The 22874-nt window shown below is 40.6% G+C and overlaps 1 protein-coding gene across 3 annotated transcripts in view; it reads left to right on the top strand.

Moving 5' to 3' along the window:
* Positions 1-397: 397 nt before the first annotated feature.
* STK38 (serine/threonine kinase 38) overlaps positions 398-22874 on the top strand; it is a 44280-nt gene continuing 21803 nt past the window's right edge. The window contains exons 1-5 of one of the 3 annotated variants that reach the window (XM_047858466.1): positions 398-527; positions 8251-8383; positions 18517-18568; positions 19468-19590; positions 21417-21500. In XM_047858466.1, coding sequence (XP_047714422.1) covers positions 8253-8383; positions 18517-18568; positions 19468-19590; positions 21417-21500 — 390 coding nt within the window. In that variant the 5' untranslated portion in view covers positions 398-527; positions 8251-8252. Of the gene's footprint in view, positions 528-2812; positions 3115-8247; positions 8384-18516; positions 18569-19467; positions 19591-21416; positions 21501-22874 lie in introns of those variants that run through there. The other 2 variants (XM_047858464.1, XM_047858465.1) reach the window with 2 other exon arrangements.

Genomic DNA, 22874 nt, shown 5'->3' with positions numbered 1-22874 from the left:
GCCAACTGAGGTAGCCAGATGCCTCAAATATTAACACTTTATGTCGTACTCTTTTCCCCAGTTCCAGACCCACTAGCCTTTTCCTTCTCTAAACACTGCCCCAAATTGTTCTTTGTCCCAGGGAAATCACCTGTTTCTAATCCATCAGGCTGACCTGCCATGGCTTCACTGGCTGAAGCTCATCCTTTTGTCAAAGACCACATGGGGCACCTGGGTGGCTCAGCTGGTTAAGCGTCTGACTCCGGCTCAGGTCATGATCTCACTGTTTGTGGGTTCGAGTCCCGCATCAGGCTCTGTGCTGACAGCTCAGAGCCTGGAACCTGCTTCGAGTTCTGTGTCTCCCTCTCTCTACCCCTCTCCTGCTCACACTATGTCTCTCTCTACCTCTCAACAGGCATCTTACCCCTGGCAGTGTGTGTCTCACCCACTGGAAGCAATGACATCAGTTGCCTCTGAATATTCCTTCCACGAGAAGATAGGAACCGTCCTCAGCTCCTGCTAGCCCAGAGCTGCTCCAACTTTAACATGTAAACAAATCCTGTAGGATTCAATTAAAATACATATTCTGATTTAGAAAGTCTGGGCAAAACTGAGATTTTGCATTTCTTTTTTTTTTTTTTTTAAGGTTTATTATTTTTGGGAGAGGCAGGGAAAGAGAGAGTACACAAGCTGGGGAGGGGCAGAGAGAGAGACACAAACACAGACTCTAAAGCAGGCTCCAGGCTCTGAGCTGCAAGTGTGAAGCCCAACGTGGGGCTCGAACCCACAAACCGTGAGATCATGACCTGAGCTGAAGTCAGACGTTTGACTAAGCCACCCAAGTGCCCCAAGATAATACTTTAATGCAATATTTAAAAAATAACAATTAGGGGCGCCTGGGTGGCGCAGTCGGTTAAGCGTCCGACTTCAGCCAGGTCACGATCTCGCGGTCCGTGAGTTCGAGCCCCGCGTCAGGCTCTGGGCTGATGGCTCAGAGCCTGGAGCCTGTTTCCGATTCTGTGTCTCCCTCTCTCTGCCCCTCCCCCGTTCATGCTCTGTCTCTCTCTGTCCCAAAAATAAATAAACGTTGAAAAAAAAATTCAAAAAAAAATAACAATTAATGTAAAAAATGCATGATGAATAAAATATCAGCATTTAAAATAAAGACAGGATCCAACAACACCAGTATTAGAGCGAGGCAAGTAAGGCCAAATTCTATGGGTTGTAGGGTCAGACCACACTCAGTCTAGGGTGGGTATTAAGCGACTGGTGGCACTTAGGTTTTGTGCCTACTTCCTGGCCACAAGTGAGTCTGGAAGAGCAGCATATTCTGGCTAAGCTGTTCTGAGGAAAACCTTAGTATTTATTAGTTAGGGTAGAGATAAATCACTAAAGAACTATAGAGAATAGAGGACAAAATACCTCTCGTGAAACTGGGGAGGCTCCAAGGAAAAGATAAGGTTTGAGCTGGGGAAAAGGGAAAGCAGAAAGAATATTGGATTTGCAATCAGAAAATGGGGTTCCTTTCTTTGCTGCTTGCTTTACTAGCTGTGACAATTCAGGCAAGTCACTTTGCTTCTCTGAGTGTAACTCTTTATGTGTTTACACTTTATGTGTAAAAACTCATCCTATGTGACATGCCAAAGATTTGTGAGGATGAACTGAGATTAAATGAGTGAATGGGGTTTCTAAACTGAAAAGCACTATGCAAACATCTTGGACTGTTATTAAGTCCATAAGGAGGGACAGGATTTTGACAAAAGGCATTGAGGGAGAAGGGCCTTTGGGCAGAGAGAATGAAAGGTGAAGTGGTTTTTGTACGAGGCTAGACAAAATGAAACTGGGCTTTGAAGACTAGGAAGATGAAAGCAGTCAAGGAATGCCTGTGTTTAAAGACCATTAAGGAAACAAAGCCCAGGACCCCAAGCTTGAAGGGTAAAACCAAGCTCTGTGGTCTCACAAGTACTCAAGAGTGAGACACCTTACTCTCACATTTTGCTTCCTAGATGGTCTTTTTGAAGGCAGGCAGGCACTATGTCTTACTTATCTTTGTTTCCAGAAGCCTGACACTTTCTGGCCAAGTGCACTGTGCTCCGTTCTCAAGGAATGAATGAGTGTCCGTCCAAAGGCTTGGGACCTCTACCCCAAGGGGTGGTACAGATTAAGTGGTTGGGTACCTTTGAAAGGCAGGTTCTTCTGTGCACGCTGGGATGCTCTCCTGATAGCCTGGTGTTAAGAGAGCTCACCAGATCCTAGGTAAGGACGGCACTCTTAAGGAAGAGTAAGATGGGGCCAAGGGCTCTAGCCGTCTTATTGCTACGATGACTGAAAATCAAGGGAAGGTGGGGGGATGACGACTACACGTGTTAACATTTAATAGAACTACAGATGAGTGTGAACACGCAAGCACACACAGACGCACGAATGAGTGCACGGGAAACTGGTTAAATCTGAGTAAGGTCTGCAATCTAGTCAATTGTATTGGCGTGGTCAGTTGCATTGTGCCCATGTCAATTTCCTGGTTTTGACAATGTAGCATAGTTACGTAAGCCGGTGAGGGAAGCTGGGTGGGTGATGGGTATATCGAGACTTCCTTGTATTAATTTTACAGCTTTTTGTAAGTCTAAAATTATTTCAAAATAAAGCAAAGAAACCAGAAACAAATAGAGCCTCCCTCTCGAGCCCAGCCTCGCCCACCCCGACAGCGCCCCACACCTCACACTTCGCCCGCCCTCCGTACCCCATCTCCCGCTCAGGTAAGGCGGGGAGAGCGGGAGCTGCAGGGCCGCGCACGCGCAGTCCTGAAATCCCCCGCCGCGTCGCTAGAAAGTCACGCTTGCGCAGTCTTGGCCCTTGCCCGCCGCGCCTGCCCCACTACGCGGCGGGGTACTCGGCCGCCTTGGCCCCTTCGCGCTGCCGTCTTTTCCGGCAGTTGGAGCGCTTCCTGTTGTCCTCACCCGCAACCGCCTCTCGGCCCGGACTCCAGAGTCCCTGAGGCGTCCCCTCGTCTCTTCTGGTCGGCCGGGTGCTGCCGCTGGGGCTTCGCCTGTCCGCCCGCCCGTCGAGACACATCGCTGGCCGCGCCGGCGTCCGCGGCTGGTCGCCGCCCCCAGCCCTTCTCCCCCCGGGGCTCTGGTGAGTGTCTCGCTGCCACTGTCTTCAGGCCATCCCAGGCTTTCCCCCTCGTCTCCTCCCGACTCTTTTTGGGCTTCTCCCTTCCCGCCGACGCCCTCTTTCCAGCTCCGGCCGCCCTCCTCAGCCTCCTGACAGTCCCCCTCCTCTGGGTTTCCCCAGGGTCCCCTGTCAGTCCTCTCCACGTTTTCCCAGTCCCAGGCTCCCCACCCCATTCTTTCTTTCTTTCTTTTTGTGCAGCTGGGGCGGGGAGCCAGGCTGTCTCTCTTTTCCATGTTGCCAGCTTTGTCTACTCGTTGCAACAGCTCAGTCTCCTCTGGGACCTCAGTCATTGCCAGTTGTCACTTCTTTTGCTTTTTTTTCTGGGGTCTGAGAACCTAAGAGCTGTTGTGTGAGGCAGAGGTGTGGAAAGCCCACCTTGGGGTGTGGTTCCTTGGAGTCTGCTCCCTTCCCGGTGGCTAGTCTTAGGGTACTGGGCTTCAGATCATCTTAAAATCACAGGAAGATTGAGTGGAGATTTTTTTTTTTTTTTTTTTTAAAGAGTAGAAAAGAAAAGTCGATAAGGACTGGGAGGAAAGTCTGTGTTAGAAAGTGTATGGAGCAGCTAGTAGAGAGACCAGATCTCCCGGCTGCACTTCGAATTGACCGAAAGACACGAAGAGACACTTGTTGTTTTTGAAACGTACAGAGGAAGGTTGGCGCGAGGTAGACCTTGTGCTTCCTCCCCCTTTCAGCTCACCTCGGCTCTGAATTCGGATTAGCCAGGCAGCAGATGCGGTTTCCCTAAACGTAAAACATGACCACGATAATGGGCTCCACTGTCTACCCCAGACATTCGAGAGCGGCTTGCTCACAAGGGGACCAGAGCACTATCCTCCAACTTTGTAGAGAAAACCACTTCACGTGCCAACTCCATCCCTACCAAACCTACGTAGCCCCAGCTCCTAGTAATGGTCATAAAAGATGAGTGCCTTCTTCGTAAATCTTTATAAGGTGCTTACTAAGTGCGTAGCATTGTGCATGAGACTGGAGAAGGATATTAAAAGTACTTGCTTCCCATTGGCTTACAGTTCAGGAGGAGAAATTAGGATGCGTGATTCTTCTTCTTCTTCTTCTTCTTTTTAAAGTTATTTTTTGTTTACTTTTGAGAGGGAGAGAGGGAGAGAGAGAATCCCAAGCAGGCTTGTCAGCACAGAGCCCGACGTGGGGCTCGATCCCCTGCAAACTGTGAGATCAAGACTGGAGCTGAGATGGAGAGTCGGAGGCTTGACTGACTGAGCCACCCAGATGCCCCAAAGATGGATGACTGTTAAGGAGTAGTCTTAGCCTCTGCGTTCATTGGCCCAGATGGAAGGTTCTGGATTGTCAGTCACAAAGAAAGAATTAGTGAGAGAAGGGGTGTTCATAGAGGTGACAGTACCATTGTAAAGTCAGTCGGCCAGGCATAGCCATCTGGGTTGAATAAAACAGTGGTTTTCATGTGATCTGCTTTTATGTTTGCAGTACCTACCCCTGCCTTACAAAGATCCAGTTCTCTTATTAAATTTTTAAAACTTTTGGGGCGCCTGGGTGGCGCAGTCGGTTAAGCGTCCGACTTCAGCCAGGTCACGATCTCGCGGTCCGTGAGTTCGAGCCCCGCGTCAGGCTCTGGGCTGATGGCTCAGAGCCTGGAGCCTGTTTCCGATTCTGTGTCTCCCTCTCTCTCTGCTCCTCCCCCGTTCATGCTCTGTCTCTCTCTGTCCCAAAAATGAATAAACGTTGGGGAAAAAAAAAATAAATAAATAAAAAATAAAAAAACATTTTTTTAAAACTTTTAAGGGGCTCCTGGGTGGCTCAGTTGGTTAAGCGTCGGACTTCGGCTCAGGTCCTGATCTCAAGGTTCGTGGGTTCAAGCCCTGTGTCAGGCTCTGTGCTGACAGCTCAGAGCCTGGAGCCTGCTTTGGATTCTGTGTCTCCTTCTCTCTCTGCCCCTTCCCACGCACGTTTTGTCTCTCTCTGTCTCTCAAAACAAATAAAAATAAATATAAATAAATAAATAAATAAATAAATAAATAAATAAATAAAACTTTTAAGAATTTCTCACCTACCTATTCCCTAATTCTGCAGAGTTGAAGAATGAAGCAAACAGGGAAGGGACCTCCCGTAGTCTGTAGGTCAGGTCATGAAGGCTTGAATTGTCAAAAGCATAAGGGAAAGCTCTGTCTTATGAAAGGTACTTGGTTGACCCAGTAAACCTGTAAATTGCTATAGGGCAATAGTAATTGTATCTTTTGATGAAAGGTTATTAGAATAGGCTCATCCTTTTATGAGTGAAGGAAGGGGAGGAGGAGGTTTTGAAGAAAGGTCAAAGGGAAGGATAGTGCAATCTTTGCTATTACATTAGAGACTGTATGTGAAGGTTGAAAATCATTCTGCTAGAAAATTTGTTAGCCTATTATATGATCATCTTTGAGTACACTTAATATCCTGTTGATCTTTTTAAAAGCTTAGGAAGCCATGCCAGTGACTTAAATGAGTCAAAACTTTCTCCACCCCAGTATTTATATACCTATCAATGTAAATGTAACTTTGTTCTTTAATTTTGTTGACAACTGAAAAATCATTAACTTGCTCAACTTATGTTTATTAACCACTTATTATATGGAAGGTGCTCTTTGTCTTAGGTTTAAACACTCTTCTAGTTGCATTTCTATGTTAAAATAATTTCAGTTGTTAAAATGTAACCACATCTGTGTATTTATAAAAATGTCTCCAGAAATGTTCAGACCAGGGAGGAGTACAAAGCACTCCCTTACTTCAGACTTGTTTTTAAATCTGGTTTCAAAATTTCTTCACCAGACTTAGAGTGCATGTGGTTTTCATTGTGGGTGGAGGGGGTATAGGCTGACAAATAAGGAACCACACCCAAGCTTCACAAACCAGAGGTTTTTGAAAAATCTACCGATATCCTAAAAACATTTGCGTTTTCTTTGTTTGGTATTAGCAGAAACTTCCCCATAAAAAATATAACATAATAACAAATAACATAAGGTAGAGCTGAGTTCACTTGAATTTGTGATTACTGATCATTTTGGCACATCATCAATAAAAACATTTGAAGTAGAGCCTTGATTTTGAATTTCTTTGCTCTCAAAGAATTATTCTTTTATATGATTTTCCCTGAATATTTTTTTAATAAAGTTGCTTAATGTTAAGCCTTTTGTCTTAGTAATAGTAAGTATTTGCACATTCCTTAATAGCTTTAATCTACGAGACAGTTTAAAAAGCTGCTAAGTATGGGGCGCCTGGGTGGCTCAGTCTGTTGAGCGTCCAACTTCAGCTCAGGTCATGATCTTGTGGTTTCTGAGTTCCAGCCCCACGTCGGGCTCTGTCCTGAGAGCTCAGAGCCTGGAGCCTGCTTCAGATTCTGTCTCTCTCTCTCTGTCTCTCTCTCTGCCCCTCCCCCAGTCACACTCTGTCTCACCTTCAAAAATAAAATAAACATTAAAAAAAATAAAATAAAAAATAAAAAGCTGCTAAGTATTAAAGGGAACCTGAAGAAAACTTTTCATAGAATGTACTATCTTTGAAAATGGCCCTTGGCCCCTCCTACTTTTACTCCGCTTTATATTGGGATGAAAGGACAGACTTAAAGGCAGGCAGTCATGTTGGAGGAAGGCATGATAAGGATAAAATACTGAACATTATTGCCAATGCTGGAGCAGGTCCAGATTGGTGAATGGTGTGGCCAAGTGTGACAATATGGGCTGGCAAAAATATCTGGGGTGGGGGTGGAGGATGAAATTTAAATTTAGGAAAAAATGTTCTATAAACTATTTAAACCTTGTTGGTATCAGTTTTCTCATATGTAAAACTAGGAAGTTAGGGTCCCTTGTTTTCCAGATCTCTTCCATCACTAAAATTGTGATTCAGGTTATTTCTTTGTAACAATGTTTTTTTATCACAGTTATTTGTTTTAATTTGTAAATCCAAATAGCAAGCATTTATCGAATATCATAAGACATGTCAGTACATGAATACCTATAAATGGGCATTTTAGTCATAGGTTTTTTTTTAACTATAGGAATGGCAGATTTAAAAGTTATTTGTAGTTAGGGGCGCCTGGGTGGCTCAGTTGGTTGAGCGTCCGACTTTGGCTCAGGTCATGATCTCGCAGTTTGTGAATTCCAGCCCCGTGTCGGGCTCTGTGCTGACGGCTTGGAGCCTGGAGCCTGCTTCGGATTCTGTGTCTCCTTCTCTCTCTGCCCCTCCTCCACTTGTGCTCTGTCTCTCTCTGTCAAAAATAAATAAATGTAAATTAAAAAAAAAAGTTATTTGTAGTTTAATAGTAATAGTACATATTCATTGAAGAAAATATGGAAATTATGGAAAAGCACAAACGAATAAAATGATGTATTGCGTTCTTACTGCCTAGAGTTAAGCCGGTGGTAACATTTTGATATGTATTTCAAATAATTCTGTGCACATCTGGTAAACGCATAAATCAATAATTTAATCAGTCCTGTTGTTGGATATTCAAGTTATTTCAAGTTTTCCTTTGCCATTACACTGCTACATTGAGTCTCCTTGTGTATGAATCCCTATGGGTCTTTGATTTCTTTTAGGTAGATTCTTGGATGGCAAAGAATTATACTGTGTCTATATTATATCTTCTTAATTTACGCTTATGGTGTTACGATCTTGTTCTCTTCCTTTTTTTAAAATTAACAAGATGTTTTAAAGATATTCATGTCACTTTTAGGTACAGATAGATTTGCTTCTGACTACTGCATGTTATTTCTTTATGTACACCCACAGCATTTTATTTATTTCCTTACTGAATTGGCTTCAACTTCCTATGTCACAAATGATGGCATAATAAACATCCCCTCTAATGCACATCATTGTGCATATCTCCTTAAGAGCATGTGTGACAATTTCTTTAGGCCTTATACCTAGAGATGGTATTTCTGGGTCATAGGACATTAATACATACTAATTTCACCAAGTATTCTGTGTATGTGGCTTTTGTTATATATTTACATGTTTGTCTTCCAGAAAACTTGTACCAGTTTACTTTCCTACCGGGGAGGTAGGAGAGTGATAGTTGATGGATTCTAACTCCAAAACTAATACCTCTTCTTTTTTTGTTTCTAGCAGCCATGGCAATGACAGGCTCAACACCTTGCTCATCCATGAGTAATCACACAAAGGAAAGGGTGACAATGACCAAAGTGACACTGGAGAATTTTTATAGCAACCTTATCGCTCAACATGAAGAACGAGAAATGAGGTAAAGAATTTTGTTTGAGAAAATTGTGTCATGGTTTTGGCATTCATGTCTAGTGTCACAAAACACATTCATAATACTGTTGAAAGGAGATAAGAATAGCAGCGTCCATATTATATCCTATCCCATTAGAATGGAAGGACAGTGCCATTGATTTCCAAAGTCCTTGCTATTAACCCACTTATTTCTACTACTAGCCAATAACACAGGGGTGCCTGGCTGGCTCAGTCAGTGGAACATGCCACTCTTGATCTTAGGGTTGTGAGTTTGGGCCCCATGTTGGGTATAGAGATTACTTAAAAATAAATTCTTAGTGGGGCGCCTGGGTGGCACAGTCGGTTAAGCGTCCGACTTCAGCCAGGTCACGATCTCGTGGTCCATGAGTTCGAGCCCCGCGTCAGGCTCTGGGCTGATGGCTCGGAGCCTGGAGCCTGTTTCCAATTCTGTCTCCCTCTCTCTCTGCCCCTCCCCCGTTCATGCTCTGTCTCTCTCTGTCCCAAAAATAAATAAAAACGTTGAAAAAATAAATAAATAAAAAATAAATTCTTAGAAAAAAAAATAACCCAGAATTCCATAGTAGTATGAAAACATTGGCCAAATTCTTAGATTTGTTGTTAAAGTAGTGCGATGTAGTAGAAAGAGCAGCCCTTATGGAATCAGACCTGGGTTTAGAATCCTGCCTTTACCATTTAGTAGCTGTCTGAGGCCAGGACCAGTTTCTTAGACTTTTTGTGTATCAGTTCCCAATCTGGAAAATGGGGATAATACTTGCCTCGCAGGATCGTTGTGGGGATTAGATATAACATATGTAAGTATCCACCATAGTGCTTCTCACATAGCAATCATTCAGTCACTTAGCACCTGGTATATATTATTTATATAGTAACTCGTAATTAAAATTTTGTTCCCAACATTTTATTATGAAAATATTCAGAAGTACAGAAAAGTTGAAGGAATTATACAGTGAATACCCGTATATACATCTAGATTCTTCAATTACCATTCATTGTTTTATCACATATCCATCTATCCATCTCTATCCATTCATTAAACCATCTTAATTTTTTGCTGTACTTCAAAGTATGTTGCAGATGTCAGTATATTTTACTTCTTGTATAGCAAATGAGTTCAATGTGTGTATATATATACATATATATTTTTTAAAATATTTTAGTTTAAACAGTTTAAATATTTATTCATTTTGAGAGCGAGAGAGCACGTGTGAACAGGGGAGGGGCAGAGAGAGAGAGGGAGAGAATCCCAAGCAGGCTCCTTACTGTCAGAGCAGAACCTGATGTGGGGCTTGATCCCACGAACTGTGAGGTCATGACCTGAGCTGAAATCAAGAGTCGGACGCCTAACTGACTGAGCTACCCAGGCGCCCCACAAGTGTATGTACCTGTAGAACTGAAACTCCTACCAAGACATAGAACATTATCATCATCCTAGAAAGTTCTTTGATTCTTGGAGATGTTCCTTCAACCCCAGGCAACCACTATTGTAATTTTAGATTACTCTTGCTTATTCTATACAAATGGAGGTTGTAAATGGATTTATATATAGTAAGCACTCATTTCAGTAAGGCTTTTTTCACTTAGCCTAATGTTTCAAGGTTCATCCATGTTGCTGTTGTATCAATAGTTTGTTCCTTTATATTGCTGAGTACCATTCTATTTTCTGACTATACCTATACCTCTGTTTTTACATTCTTCTGTTGATAAACATCTGGGCTTTTTTCCACTTTTTGACTGTTTTGGATATGTTTCTATGAACATTTGTGTACAGATCTTTTTGTGAACATTTGCTTTCAATTCTTGGGTAAATATTTAGGAGTGGGATTGCTGGTTCATAAATATACATAAGTATGTTTCATTTTATAAGAAACCGCTAGACCTTTTTCTAAAATATTATCAATAACGTATGAGAGTTCGAGTTGCTTTACATTTTTGCGAACAAAACGTCTGTCAGTCTTAACTTCAGTTATTCTTATAGATGGTTAATGGTATCTTACTGTTTAATTTGCTTTGCCATGATGATTAATGATGGTGAACATTTTTTTATGTGCCTTTTGGTCATTTGTATTTTGTGTGTGTGCGTGTAAAGTGTTTCTTCAAATTTTTTGACCATTGAGTTGTAGGAGTTCTTTGTAAGTCCTAGTTACCAGTCTTTTGTCACATAAATGTTCTGCAAATAGTTTCTTTCAGTCTCTGGCTTTCCTGTTCATTTTCTTAACAGTGTCTTTAGATAAGCAAAAGTTAAAAAAAATTTTAACCTTTTTTTTTTTTTTTTTTTTTTTTTTTTTGAGCGAGACAGAGTCAGCACCAGTGGCAGAGGGGCAGAAAAAGAGAGTGAGAATCCCAAGCAGGCTCCACACTGTCAACGCAGAGCCTGGTGCAGGGCTTGAACTCATGAACCGTGAGATCATGACCTGAGCCGAAGCCAAGAGTTGGAAGCTTAACTGACTGAGCCACCTAGGCACCCTAAATTTTTTTTTAATGTTTATTTTTGAGAAAGAGCGTGAGTAGGAAAGGGGCAGAGAGAAAGGGATACAGAAGATCTGAAGCAGGGTCTGTGCTGACAGCAGAGAGCCCGACGCTGGGCTTGAAGCCACAAACCATGAGATCATGACCTGAGCTAAAGTTGGATGCTCAACCGACTGAGCCACTCAAGTGCCCCAGAAGTTTTAAATTTTGATGAGATCTGGAGTGCCTGGGTGGCTCAGTCGGTTGAGCATCCAACTCTTGATTTTGGCTCAGGTCATGATTCCAGGGTTGTGGGATCGAGCCCCACATTGGGCTCTGTGCTGAGTGTGGAGCCTGTTTGGGATTCTCTGTCTCTGTCTCTCTCTCTCTCTTTCTCTCCCTTCCTCCCTCTCCTTCTGCCCCTCTCTACTGCTCATGCTCTCTCTTTCTAAAATAAAAGTAATGCTAATAAAAAAAATAGTTTTGATGAAATCTAATTTGGCATTTTTCTCTTTTATAGCTATTGCATTCTGTGATCTCTAAGAAATCTTCACTCCTCCCAAGGCATAAAGATATTCTTTTACATTTTCTTCTGGAAGTTTTATAATTTAGTATTTACATTTAGTTCTATGATCCATCTTGAATTAATAAGTGTATGAGGTGGGGATTGAGATTTATTTTTTTTGTTACGGATATTCAGTTGTTTTAGCACCATTTGTTGCAAAGATTTCCTTTTCCCCATTAGATGCTTTGGCATTTTTATCAAAAACCAAATACCATGTAGCGTGTATCTGTTTTTTTTTTTCTTTTTAGAAGGTTTTTTCTTTTCTGTCTTTTATTCATTCATTCATTCATTCATTCATTCATCAGTGAGGGAGAGCCAGAAAGAGAGGGAGACAGAGGATCTGAAGTACACTCTACACTGACAGCAGAGAGTCCGATGTGGCACTTGAACCCACAAACCGTGAGATCATGACCTGTGCTGAAGTTGGGTGCTCTAACCCAACTCAGCCACCCAGACACCCAAGATTTTATTTTTTTAAAGATTTTATTTTTAAGTAATCTCCACACCCAACATGGGGTTCACACTTACAACCCTGAGATTGAGTTGCATGCTTTACTGATTGAGCCAGCCAGGTGCCCCCATTTGTGGATTTTTTATTCTCTTTCATTGATCTGTTTGTCCCTATGTCAGTATCACACTGACGTGGTTACTGTTAGCTTTGTGCTAAGTTTTGAAGTCATGTAGGTTAAGTCTTCAACTTCGTTGTTGGTTTTTTTTCCCCCTAAGATTGTTTTGGATAGTCTAGTTTCTTTGCATTTTCCTTTCCTTTCTTTCTCTTTCTTTCTTTCTTTCTCTCTTTCTTTCTTTTTTTCTTTCCCTCTTTCTTTCAAGAATTTTAAAAATTTTAATACAGTTCAAATTAGTTTGCTGGGTTCATTTCAGCTCCTTTACTGCCAAATCTGAGGGCAGGGACTGCTTCAGTTTCCCTGCCTTCTCTCTGTCTGTGATGACCAAAGTGTAAAGGTATCTGCTGCATCAGACTTTAAACTTCACATTATCCTTATTGTTCTTGATCTGAATGGACTTGGCATCCTTTACCTGGCTGTGAGCAGAAAATCCTTGATTTCTTCAATTTTGTAAGACATGGCTACGAAGGGTGCAGGCAAGCATGCAGCCAGCATGGCAAGTGGCAATTTTATTTTCATATAAATTTCAGAATCAGGTGTCAATTTCTAGAGGAAAGCTTAATGGAATTATGAATATAATTGTACTGAATCTGAAGATCACTTTGGGGGAGCATTGACATCTTAACAGTATTGAATCTTCTGATACATGAACGTGGTATATCTTCCCATTCTCTTAGGTCTTTAATTTTTCTCAGAAGTGTTTTGTAGTGTTTAATATGGGGTTGTTATATGTTATTTTGTTCATCTATAGCCAGTACTTTGGGGTTGTTTTGATGTTGTTGTAAGTGGATATTTAATTTTTTTTTCCAGTTGTTGCTGCTGGCATGTAGAAATATACCTGAATTTTGTATATTGACCTTATACCCTGCAACTTGCTAATTTACTTATTCTAGTAGCTTTTTTGGTAGATTCCTTAGGATTTTCTGTGTAAACAATTATGCATATTCAAATAGAGAGTTTTGCTTCTTTTCCAATCTATCGCCTTCTTTTTCTTGCCTTATTGGATTGGCTGGGATATCAGGTACAACGTTGGCTATATGTGGTGAGAGTAGACATTTTTGTTTTGTTCCTGATTTGAAGGTAAAAGCACTCACTATTTCACTATTAGTTGTGATGTCACCTGTAGGTTTTGCAGAGATGTCCTTTGTAGATTGGGGAAATTTTCTTATGTTCCTGTTTGGCTGAGTTTTTAACATGAGTGTGTGTTGAATTTTGTCAAATCCTTTTTCTGCATCTTTGCATCGCTGTTTATTCTTTTAACATGATGAATTACGTGGGCTGATTTTTTGCAGGTTAAATTAACCTTGCCTTTCTGGGGTAAAGCCCTCTTGATTATAATATAATGTATTCTTTTTGTATGTTGCTGGATTTGATATACTGATATTTTCATAAGAGCTTTTGCAGCCACACTCTTCATGAAGGTATAAATCATGATTGAACTTTAAATATGCAGATCTGAAAGTGAAATAGCAAAATATTTTATAGCTGGTGGTGGCTAGCTGCTGTTCACTGAAACAGAGAAGTGCCTGCAGAGTGCCCTATGTTGGGATCATGGGGAATTCAAGGATAAATTTGCACAGTATATCTCTAGGCATGCTGTTGGAGATAGTTATTTTCAAATACAACCACTCTCTTGAAATTGTAGTTTCTGGTATTATAGAAAGAAAACAAATACTTACGAGTTCTGATTAAGATACTTGTTTTATTTGATAATAGGTGGTTTGTTTTTTTTTTTTTTTTACTTCAGAGAGAGAGTGGAAGAGTGGGGGAGAGAGTCAGAGAGAGGGAGGGAGGGAGAGCGAGAGCAAGAGAGAGAGAGAGAGAGAGAATGAATCTGAAGCGGACTCCACACTTAGTGCAGGGCCCAACACTGGGCTCGATCCCATGACCTGAGCTGAAATCAAGAGTCTAACATTCAGCAGCTAAGCCACCCAGGCAACCCTGTAATACTTGGTTTTTAATCCTACTGGCTCTGCCTTAAAGTTCATTATTGATATGTATCATGTTCTCTAGTAATTATACGATAAATGGTGTTATGTTATTAATAAGTATTACGTTGTGATTTACACTAAATTACACCCCAAAATGGGTTGAAATCAGTGCTTTTTTTGTTTTGGATTCTTTTTTTTTTTTTAAATGTTTTATTTATTTTTGAGACAGAGAGAGACAGAGCATGAACAGGGGAGGGGCAGAGAGAGAGAGAGACACAGAATCCGAAGCAGGCTCCAGGCTCTGAGCTGTCAGCACAGAGCCCGACGCGGGGCTCGAACTCACAAACCGTGAGATCATGACCTGAGCCGAAGTCGGACGCTTAACCAACTGAGCCACCCAGGTGCCCCTGTTTTGGGTTCTTAGGATGGAAATACCTTCCAAAAGCGGTGGTGGTTTTGCTTTTCTTAAAGATCAAATTAACCAAAAGAGATTGTGCAAAGGGAATGGTAGACACTTAAAAGGATTAGGATGTGTGGTTTTGGTAAAAATTTTTAATGATTTTTTTTAATGTTAACTTATTTTTGAGAGAGAGAGAGAGAGAGAGCGAGCAGTGGAGGGGCAGAGAGAGAGGGAGACACAGAATCCGAAGCAGGCTCCAGGCTCTGAGCTGTCAGCACAGAGCCCGATGCGGGGCTTGAACTCATGAAGCACAGGATCATGACCTGGGCTGAAGTCAGATGCTTAACTGACTGAGCCACCCAGGCATCCCTTATCTTCTTTATTTAATCCTTGTTTTGCCTCTGATGGTAAGGTTCTCTAGGAACACCACTTCTATTCTTTCTCTTATGTGATCCTAATTATGTGGTAGATATTGATTATTGCCTAGATATTCATACAAAATAATTTATAGCAGCCTGAAACCAAAACCAAGGAAACTGGCATTTTTTTCTTAAAAAAAAATTGTTTTTTAATGTTTGTTTATTTTTGGGAGAGAGAGAGAGACAGAGTGAGTGGGGGAGGGACAGAGAGAGAGGGAGACAGAGGATCTGAAGCAGGCTCTAAGCTGTACATCAGTACAGAGCCTGATGCAGGGCTCAAACCCACCAGCTATGAGATCATGACCTGAGCTGAAGTTGGATGCTCAACTGATTGAGTCACCCAAGCACCCAGCATTGTTTTCTAATTAAATATTGTGTTGTTTCTGTTCTTCATAAATACTATTTTGGTGGATTAATTAAAGCCACAAAAACCTAATTTAATAGGAAGTAATGGTGTGTTTCCTCCCCTCTTACCCCAAATCAAATAAGAATTTTCCTACATTTTACCCTTTGAGAATTAGCAAGTTCTACTACTCCTGTTAGATAGTCTTACCCAGATTTCCCCCTGTCTGCATTTGGTCTCATCTGATACTGAGTTGTAATATTGTGATTACTATTAGTCAGCAAGTGTCAGTTTTATTTAAGTCCCAGGAATGGGTAAATCTTGACCTTTGATTGTTAATTCACTGATTAGATATATCAGTCAAACCAAAGTAATTTGTCGAGATTTTTAAAAAATCTGTAATACTCATTTTTAGGATATTTCTTGAGAGTTTTCTCAATTTTGATCATGGAAATAACAAGTAGTGTTTATTTCTTTACTATTTTTCCTGGTTTTAAAATGTCTCATCAACAGAAATTAGAAATATTGTCTAGTCAGCTGTCTTGTAGAGTGGATTAGCTCTTTTCTCCCATTTCTGCAATCAGGCTGTACTGGGAGGTGAACTTAAGGTTGGCAAAAGGGGCTAATTACATGCAGTCAAAATATGTTTGCACATTGATACACACTTGGATCTTTTCCTCCCCATTTGGCAACACACATTTTATGAAGTTGGCTGTGTATAAGACGCTATTCTTAGTGGAGAAGGAGGATTCAGCTACTTGCCCTTACCATCTCCTATGAGAAGTGGGCTCTCATGCAGATAAGTAGAGCTCACAGAAAGCCCTTGATGGGGTGAGGTTGGGGGTGGCCTCCAAGTGTAAGTGGGCGGTCTTTCTTCTGGGGTTCTGCTCTGGACCTTTGGAGTTGAGTGCAAGAGTAGCTTCACCAATGGCTGGAGTGTTAGCTAAACTGGCTCTTCCACCAGGGACACACAGTGGAGGGGCCTGCTTTTCTTTTTCATTATGAACACTTTTATACATACATATAGAAAGACATATAGTCTATGTATCTTACAATGAACCCCCATATACTCATTCCTTAGATTCAGTAATCATCAAGATTTTGTTAAATTTGTTTCATCGATTCCATTTTATTTTTTCTTGCAGTTGTGTTTCAAAACAAAATTTAAACATCTGTCATTTCCTACGTACTGTAGGGTACATCTTGTAAAATATGGCCATTTAATTACAATGTCATCATGAATCTAACAAAGTTAATGGTAATTTCTTGGGATCATCTCACAGAAGATATCATTTGTAAGCCTCATTTCAGGCTATGCTTGCCATTTTTGGTGTCTTTAAGATCTTCATTGGCTTGGCCCCAGTATCATTACCATGGATAGGCTTTTTTCTGGATACTTTTCTGATGAACGAATCTGATTGTGTTCAAGGAGTTGATTCTGATAACTTTACTCTCAGGTAGATATTCTACAGACACCAATTTAATTATGCTTGCAGTCAAGCTATGGAAAGCTTCTTAGTTGGAACTGAGATTTAAAATATAGTCAGAAGCAGGTGTGCCTGGGTGGCTCAGACTGTTACGGTCTGACTCTTGATTTTGGCTTGGGTCATGATTTCATGCCCAGCATGGAGCCTGCTTAAGATTCTCTCTCTCCTTCTGCCTTTCTCTCCCTCTCTCTCTCTTTCGGAAAAAAAAAAAAAATACATAGTCAGAAGCAACCATCTCTGGGACACACATTATATGATAGCACATTGGACTTCTAGCCTAGTCTGGTGTGGTCATTCAAAAAAACATAGTTGGAAATTATGGTGTTTGATACTCAAGGCACAAAAAGAGCTAACCATGGTTGAGATATTATAGTTCTTGCCGTGATGTTATCTTTGATTCTTTTTATTCTTCTCTACTTCAACTATTTAACCACTGAAATGGAATTAATTTATACTCCTGAAAGTACCAGTAATACAGCCTTCTCCTTCCAGTAATGTGCACACATAGATACATACCCCAAAATATTCTGGGAACTCAGAGAAGAGAAGTGGGCAGACTGGGAGCCATGCCAGTGCTTCCCCGACTCCCCCCCCCCCCCCCCCCCCCGAATCAGGGTCAGAGTAGATCTTTTTACTTCCTGAGAGTTTGGATATGAATTCTTGATGTCATCTGATCCTGTGGATGTGTAATATGATTTCTAACATGATACTGATTTAAACTAATTACTGGTATTGCAATAATTATTTATTGACCAAAATAAAACCCATTATCTTTCCCTTGGTCCTTTCTCTGTGTTTCCTCTCTTGGTTACTGGTGTCATTATCCTCCCACACAAGAAATTGTAAGATTTTTTCCTTTGACTCCTGCTGCCAGTTGGTCATCTTTGCAATAGCTCTGTTCACTTCATTCTAGGTTTCTAGCCTTAGTTCCAGATCTTTACTGCTCGTCTGAATCGTTACTAAAGCTTTCAGTCTGCCTCAGTCGTTGTCAGTTGCTTTCCCTGCCAGCCCGTCAGCTTATTACTGTGGCTGTCATTTTAAAATAGAACCTCACCACCTCACTCCTTTATACACAGGCCTCTGTAGCTTTTAGTTGTCTACAGACTGACATTTGAAGTGTGGCATTTGAAGTGCTGTGTGCCTCCCCCGCATTGACTACATGCTGTTGCTGCGTGTACTCGTGTACTCTGTACTTTCATTCTTCCCTGTCCTGCTCACATTGCCTGCTATCAGGAATGCTGATAAGTGATAGAGATCCCAGCCCATGTGCTTTCATTTATTATGCTGAATAAATAAAGGTTGTGTGGAATTGGTTATAAGGAAGTTTTACTTGTTTCACTGTGAGATTGTAGCTCAAAAATATTCTTGGATGCAGTTTTTAAAGTTTAATACTCCAAGGATTTAGAGTCTTAAGTTTTGATAGTGGTGCCAATCACGTATTTTGACCATTCCCTTTTCTCCCCTCCACCCCAAATGTCCAAATTCTGCCTTTACTAGTGTTTATTGCTCTTTGTTTGTGGCAGGGAGGAGGAGGAAGATGTAAAAATAAAGGAAGTAGATACCAGTCTGGGAGAGAGAGAGAGAAACACCCTGATAGAAGAGGTTATCAAACACCAGCTGTTTTGTGGTTTGTTAAGGAGGAAATAACTTAAAAATAAAGGAAAGAGAACTTTTCATTTTGAAATAAGATTCTTTGTTGCATTAACATCTTATACAATCTTTTTCAAAAGGTAGAACTAACAAAAGGTGGGAATCTTTTCACTTGTCTTTAGTAACTGTAATTTATTTTAATGAGGCACTTTGAGATTTACCTGTTTTTATCATTACAAAAAACCCTGTGTTTGGATAGGCTTTTTCAGAAAGTTATTCAAATGTTATTTCAAATATTTTTATTTATTTTTAGACAAAAGAAGTTAGAAAAAGTGATGGAAGAGGAAGGCCTAAAGGACGAAGAGGTAATTAATATTGGGAAGTTTTTCCTTGAAACCCAACGTGGCGAGTCTTGTGCAGCAAGTTGTTAGCCTTGGTGCATAGAGAAAGGGTTTTGGCTCAGTAGCAGAGGGACTTAGGAGGGCTGGTGCACTTCTGGATTTAGGTATTCATGAAGATGGAGAAATTAATTACTGAGTACCCAGGAGAGGAAGTCTTATTTAGGCCCAGTTATAATAAATTAATTAGATTTAGAATTCCAAGAAAAGAAAGAGATGAGATCAAATTAAAATTTTAAAAGGAAACCATAGCATATTTACAGAAATCATGGAAATATCTCCACAGAAGTGGTGCAAATGCCTGAAATCATTATCAAGGCAAAATATTTCTCAAATCAGCCCTTCCCCCCCAGTGTCTACAGACTTGGTAGGAGAAAATACAGTTAAGAAACTGTGCAAGGAACTGAAATGACCGTGGAAATGCTTTCAAAAATAGGAATGAATCATAGAATCCAGGAAAATGGTGAAAAATACCAAAGTCTTGTTGGAATTATAGAGCATAAAATGAACTCGAATGTGTTAAAAAAAAAAAAACCCACACTTTGATTTTATATAAAAAAGTTTAAAGGAAAATATTGATTGTTTATTCTGCCTTCATGAGAAAAGTTCGAATAATTGACTGCTGAAGTAGGTTAGTCAGAGTCCACTGGAGGCACCCCGGTGATTAGTATGGTTTGGTTTTGTATCCGGAAGCTGGGGAGGGGAGGAGTGGCCTCTTCAGGGTTCTTCTGTGAGGCTCTCACCTGTGAGAAGGTCATGATTAATCGGCATGGCCCTGCTTTCCAGTCACGAGTAAGACTGCTATGGAGTTGCAGAAATTCAGCTCCTTCCCTTCCCTCCTCTCTCCCCCTTTATTTGAACGTTAGAAACGACTGAGGAGATCAGCACATGCTCGGAAGGAAACAGAGTTTCTTCGTTTGAAGAGAACAAGACTTGGATTGGAAGATTTTGAATCCTTAAAAGTAATAGGCAGAGGAGCATTCGGTGAGGTAAAAACCACAGCTACTTACCAGATAAGATACAAAAATACCACAGAACTTTGAAGCTGCCAACGTATCATAAGCTCATGATTGTTGATAGAACTGAAATACGGGGTAGGTGGGTCAGACGTGCCAGGCCCACATTGTAACTGCTGTCTGTCCTTTCCTCCCCCTCCACTGACCCAGATCTCTGATTGTTCTTCTGTTTTGCCAGAGATGATGTTGACGCTTTAAGTATTGATTTAGAGGGAGAGTTGAAAGGTAGAAGGAAATCAATATTTACTATTTACTGAGTGTTTCTCTCCTATAATCATGACAATGACTCATTTTATAGATGATGAAATTAAGACTCCAAGAGAGGATATGTAATGCTCCATAGTCACATAGCCATTGAGCAGCAGTACCAGAAGTTGAGCCCAGAAGTTCCTAATCTTTTTTTTTTTTAAAGTTTTCATTTTAATCACCTAGTGCTCATGATGACAAGTGTACTCCTCATTCCTCACCCCGTTTCCCCCATTCCCCCATGTCCCCTCTGGTAGCCATGAGTTTGTTCTCTATAGTTAAGAGTCTATTTCTTGGTTTCTCTGTCTGTCTCTCTTTCTTTCCCTTTGCTTGTTTGTTTTGTTTCTTAAAGGAGTTCCTGCTTTAAAAGCTCTTAAAGGAGTTCCTGCTTTAAAAGCTCTTGCTTTTCCCAGTCTCACACTGCCTCTTCAGGAGCAAACTAACAGCATATATCCACCCTTTATTTCTTCCCGCTAGATTTGTATTGCTCTAAAAAGGTGGCCCCAGGAGACAGAGATTATAGAAATGGGTTATACAGGTAGTGGTAGAGAGTTGAAAGCATTTGTCCCACCAGGTCTTGTAGATGCATCTTGCTCGGTCATAAGAGCAGTCTATGGGGAGGGTTTAAATGAGCCCCTGCAAGGTCGTCATCATTAGTGGAAAACACCCAAAGTGGACGACTCACCCAAAGTGGATGATGCAATAGTTTCATTAACTTTGTATAAATTGAGCAGCATATTATTAAAAACCCGTACCTAGGGGAAATGTGAGTACATACTCAAAGGCACAGGTGAAAGATTAAATTGATCCCTCAGTGTTCAAAATCCCTGTTGGCTCCTGGAGACAGGGGAAGGTATGGTACTACCTCTAAAAGAACTTTCTGTTTAGTGAGGAAGGGATGTGGGACTCAGTCAGGAAAAACATGAAGAAAGGTGCAGGGAGGAGATAGCCTAAGTATCTTGGTAGGGGTGGGGGGTTGTGGGGGAGGATGTGCAGGGACTTGCCAAGAAGTTTTTCTTTGGGTTTGTGGACTATTGATTTTCTTTTCATCATAAAATTATGTTCTCTAAAAACATTGGAGGATAAGAAAGAGGAAAACTGCATAAAACCCTGTTTCCCTAATGACACATTTTAGGTTTTTTCCTTCTAGACATTTTTCTTGCACATGAGCTTTTGCTTTTGTTTTAAACACTGTTGCAGTCACTTCCTTAGGTTGTCTGAGCTTGTGGATGACAGGTGCCATGGTTATAATGAGTCCTTAAGTTCAAAAGGGAGGGTTTTCAAATAGGATTGACTTGTTCAACGAGGGAGCCAAACTGTTCAGATCTAGAGATACCTGAGAAAGTTTTCAGGACTGACTTCACCGTGTATAATAAATCTACTCATTTTGGAATGTTAAAAAGCACTTTTTTTCTGTTTTTTTTTTTATTGCTGGTTGTTTATATTAAAATTGTGACACTTTTCCAGTTTAAATTACTTCCTATAACACATGAAAGCATTAATTACCTTGGCATTGTGAACTTTTGACTTGGCATTTCTTTTATAACTCTTAGGTGCGGCTTGTTCAGAAGAAAGATACAGGGCATGTGTATGCGATGAAAATACTCCGTAAAGCAGATATGCTTGAAAAAGAGCAGGTAAACCACAATTGTAACGGTGATCTTAGGCTGCTTATCAGATTTTTGTTACATAAAACTGTTCCTTTTGTTTCTTTGAAATGTATTTTCTTATTACAGTTTTCTTTAGCACTGTCATGTACAAATATACATGTATTACTTTTCTTTCCCCAACAAAGAAGCAGTTACATGTATTTTAAAAGTACAAATAATGCCTTATGTTATGTGCAGTCTTTTAAAAGTTGAAAACCTATTAGAAGCATCTTCTGTTTATGTCTCCCAATTGATCACATGCTGTGCTTGTCATGAGGAGCCTATTTTTGGGGTCACACTTGCTGTGATGACACGTTCCTATTGAATGCTGATACACACACACACACACACACACACACACACACACACACACACACACACTTTGGGACTGAGCCTTAGGAATTAGAATTTGGAATTTGCAGTCTAAAATGTGTCTTAATATGCTTCATTCTGTATACCCAAACCAAAGTTGGGTCTTCTCAGTAGCTCATTACTACCCAAGACAGACCAGTCTTCTTTCTGAATGAATTTGAAAAAATCTAATGCAAACGGCAGAGCAGTACAATTTCTCCTTTAAGGAGCGAGAACACTTTCTAAAACCTAAACCTACTTTGCAAGTAGATTTATAAGATGCAAAAGTAACTTTATGCAAAATAAAATTTTAAATTTTGGATAATATATTAAAAACAAGAATGCAACTTTTCTGTAAATCTAATTTAATTTAGCTGTTTGCTTAAGAACAGATTTTAGTGGGTGATGCCTGCATATGTCCTGTAAAGGATCAGATGCTCCAGGAAGACAGAGAGAGAGCCTGTGGCAAGGAGAGCCCTGGACACAGAGTGAAAGAGCAGGGTTGGAGACTGGCCCCACACCCAGTCCTTTTTGCCTCTTGAAGGGAGGTGTAATCACTGAAGCTTCTCAGTCCTTTTAAGTGCCAGTGAAAATTTGAAGTTTTTATTTTCTCTTTAATTTTCACGTGTTACCACAGGAATTTCGGTTGAGAGTATCAAATACCCTGGCAGTAAACATTCAGAGACTATAGTTTATGCTGATACCAACCTTACTCAGAATGCTCAACAGCCCTATTTATGTGTTTAAAAATTAGTGTGTGGTATGGGTATAGGCCCTGAAAGAGTTTTAGCTGGTCTTGAAAAGGAAAATGGAAAATTGTAGTGATGAGTCAGTATATTTTGTATTTCACAAGTAAGTTTTATTTTTATAAGACCTATTTCATATAACTTTATTATTTTTTTAAATTACTTAACATAATTTTTTTAATGTTTATTTTTGAGAGAAAGAGAGCAAGACAGAGTGCAAGTGGGGGAGGGGTAGAGAGAGAGACAGAGACACAGAATCTAGAGC

This window comes from Prionailurus viverrinus, chromosome B2, assembly GCF_022837055.1.
Source record: "Prionailurus viverrinus isolate Anna chromosome B2, UM_Priviv_1.0, whole genome shotgun sequence".
In the NCBI taxonomy this organism is placed as follows: Eukaryota; Metazoa; Chordata; class Mammalia; order Carnivora; family Felidae; genus Prionailurus; species Prionailurus viverrinus.
This window is presented reverse-complemented; position numbering and strand designations above follow the sequence as displayed.